Raw genomic sequence first — 1,649 nt, forward strand, 5'->3', positions numbered from 1 at the left:
TTATCAACTCATTTCTGCCTGAATACACAATACACACAACTAAACCTTTCAGCGAAAACTTACATATTTATATTTCGTTTCGTATTTGAGGGTATTGACCATTTTTGTTATCCTTTTAGTGTAATATTTTTGGTTATTCTACTTTTGTTCACTTGAATGAACCCACTTGAAGCAGCCTTCCAAATTGTGTATTCTATTTATGCCTCAAGTTATGCTAATTCTCTAAATTCCATTTGTGAATTGTTTATAATTCTCTTCGATTGGATTCCGTTTTTAAGTGGGCGTATTTTAATGTACATGTGCACACATCCACATCCAAACTGTATTTGTTTTTATATAGTCTCTTAGTTAATTGAACACAAAGTTTATCGTCTGACAAACTTGTATTTGCGATAAAAGATGAAAATGGCCAATATTTAACATTATTGTATATGTCACAAATTAGGCGGAAGGCACAACGTATGTTATAAAAAACATAAACAAGTTTTTAAAATAACAACAAACGAACTGTATCTCTATATTTAAAACTGTTTGTGCGGACTAACTGACCGAGCTGAGGTTTACATCCAAATTAACTTATGTGATGAAGGTGTAAGAAGAAACTCTGCAAAATTCCAACCGCAAGTTTTTAGAAATTGCAAAAAACGGTCGATCTGAAAATCGAAAATCTTTTTTCAACTTCATTGACGGGGTGCTTTATACATTTCGGAATATCTACGCCTCCTTGGTAGTCAACTTGTTGGTGAATTTGTGATATAATAATTTCAGTTTTTATTATTCTGAACAATTATATGTGTGTTCAAATATGTAATTTACGCATTGGAATCATGCAAACGTAGGCTATAATTGACAACTGAGGCAAGTAGGTGGATCATATAAAGAAAGAATGCTGTTATAATTGTTGCAGATAGAACATATTCCTCAGAAACCATATTTTCCAATCGGCGATGGTGTATTATAGTGCTTCCATAGAGCGTTAGGGGTAGCATGTATAACAAGCTCCATGAATCAACAAGCACCACAAATTCTGGCATTTTGATGGCAAACACAACAATAGTCAGTAATATATAAACGATGATAAAGACAATTGTTATAACCAGCATTGTCTTGTAGCCAGGTAGAAAAGAAAGAGGCAGGAAGGCGCCCATCAGATACAAGAACAGGTTTGTCGCTAGAATTGTCACCACAATGATGGTGGCATACATAAATTTTAACGTGGTCCAATTGTAGCATACAACGCACAGTGTCATGGACTCCACAGTTACAACGCCGAGCGTCCAATTGACGGGAAACTTGTTGAACAGCTCGGTAAATACCAAGAGCACCAGGCAGACCAGGGCGATCACTAGCCACATGAAACTTGGCACTGGCACTATGTTGTACAAGTCAAACCTTGCTGCTTTGATTAACACTAGTTGGCCCATGCCGATTCCCGTAAACAGGCTAGCGACAAGGTAGATCCTTTCCAATCGAATCGCCTCGTGGGTGGTCATATAAGGCACCTCCTCAAATTTAGCGAACTGCTGTGGATTTTGCATGATGACTGCCTATTTGCCTTTATCTCCATAAATTGTACTATCTTTGTATATTCAAACGTATTTTTTATTTTTTTTTTGACATGCCTATCAATGTGTATCAAAACCTACACA

General features: G+C 36.3%; 1 protein-coding gene across 1 annotated transcript; it reads right to left on the reverse strand.

The window, feature by feature from the left end:
* Positions 1-747: 747 nt before the first annotated feature.
* On the reverse strand, positions 748-1,649 carry LOC135435287 (uncharacterized). Its single transcript, XM_064692273.1, has one exon. The coding sequence runs from the start codon at positions 1,536-1,538 to the stop codon at positions 813-815; it is 726 nt and encodes a 241-aa protein (XP_064548343.1). The 5' UTR covers positions 1,539-1,649; the 3' UTR covers positions 748-812.

The sequence above is a fragment of the Drosophila montana genome, unplaced genomic scaffold (genome assembly GCF_035044405.1).
Source record: "Drosophila montana isolate Dmon_TW-CO22-7 unplaced genomic scaffold, ASM3504440v1 contig_1505_1, whole genome shotgun sequence".
NCBI classification, from domain to species: Eukaryota; Metazoa; Arthropoda; class Insecta; order Diptera; family Drosophilidae; genus Drosophila; species Drosophila montana.

Excerpts from the sequence above, each read along its gene's own strand:
- LOC135435287 (XM_064692273.1), bottom strand. The coding sequence starts at position 1,538 with ATGCAAAATCCACAGCAGTTCGCTAAATTTGAGGAGGTGCCTTATATG.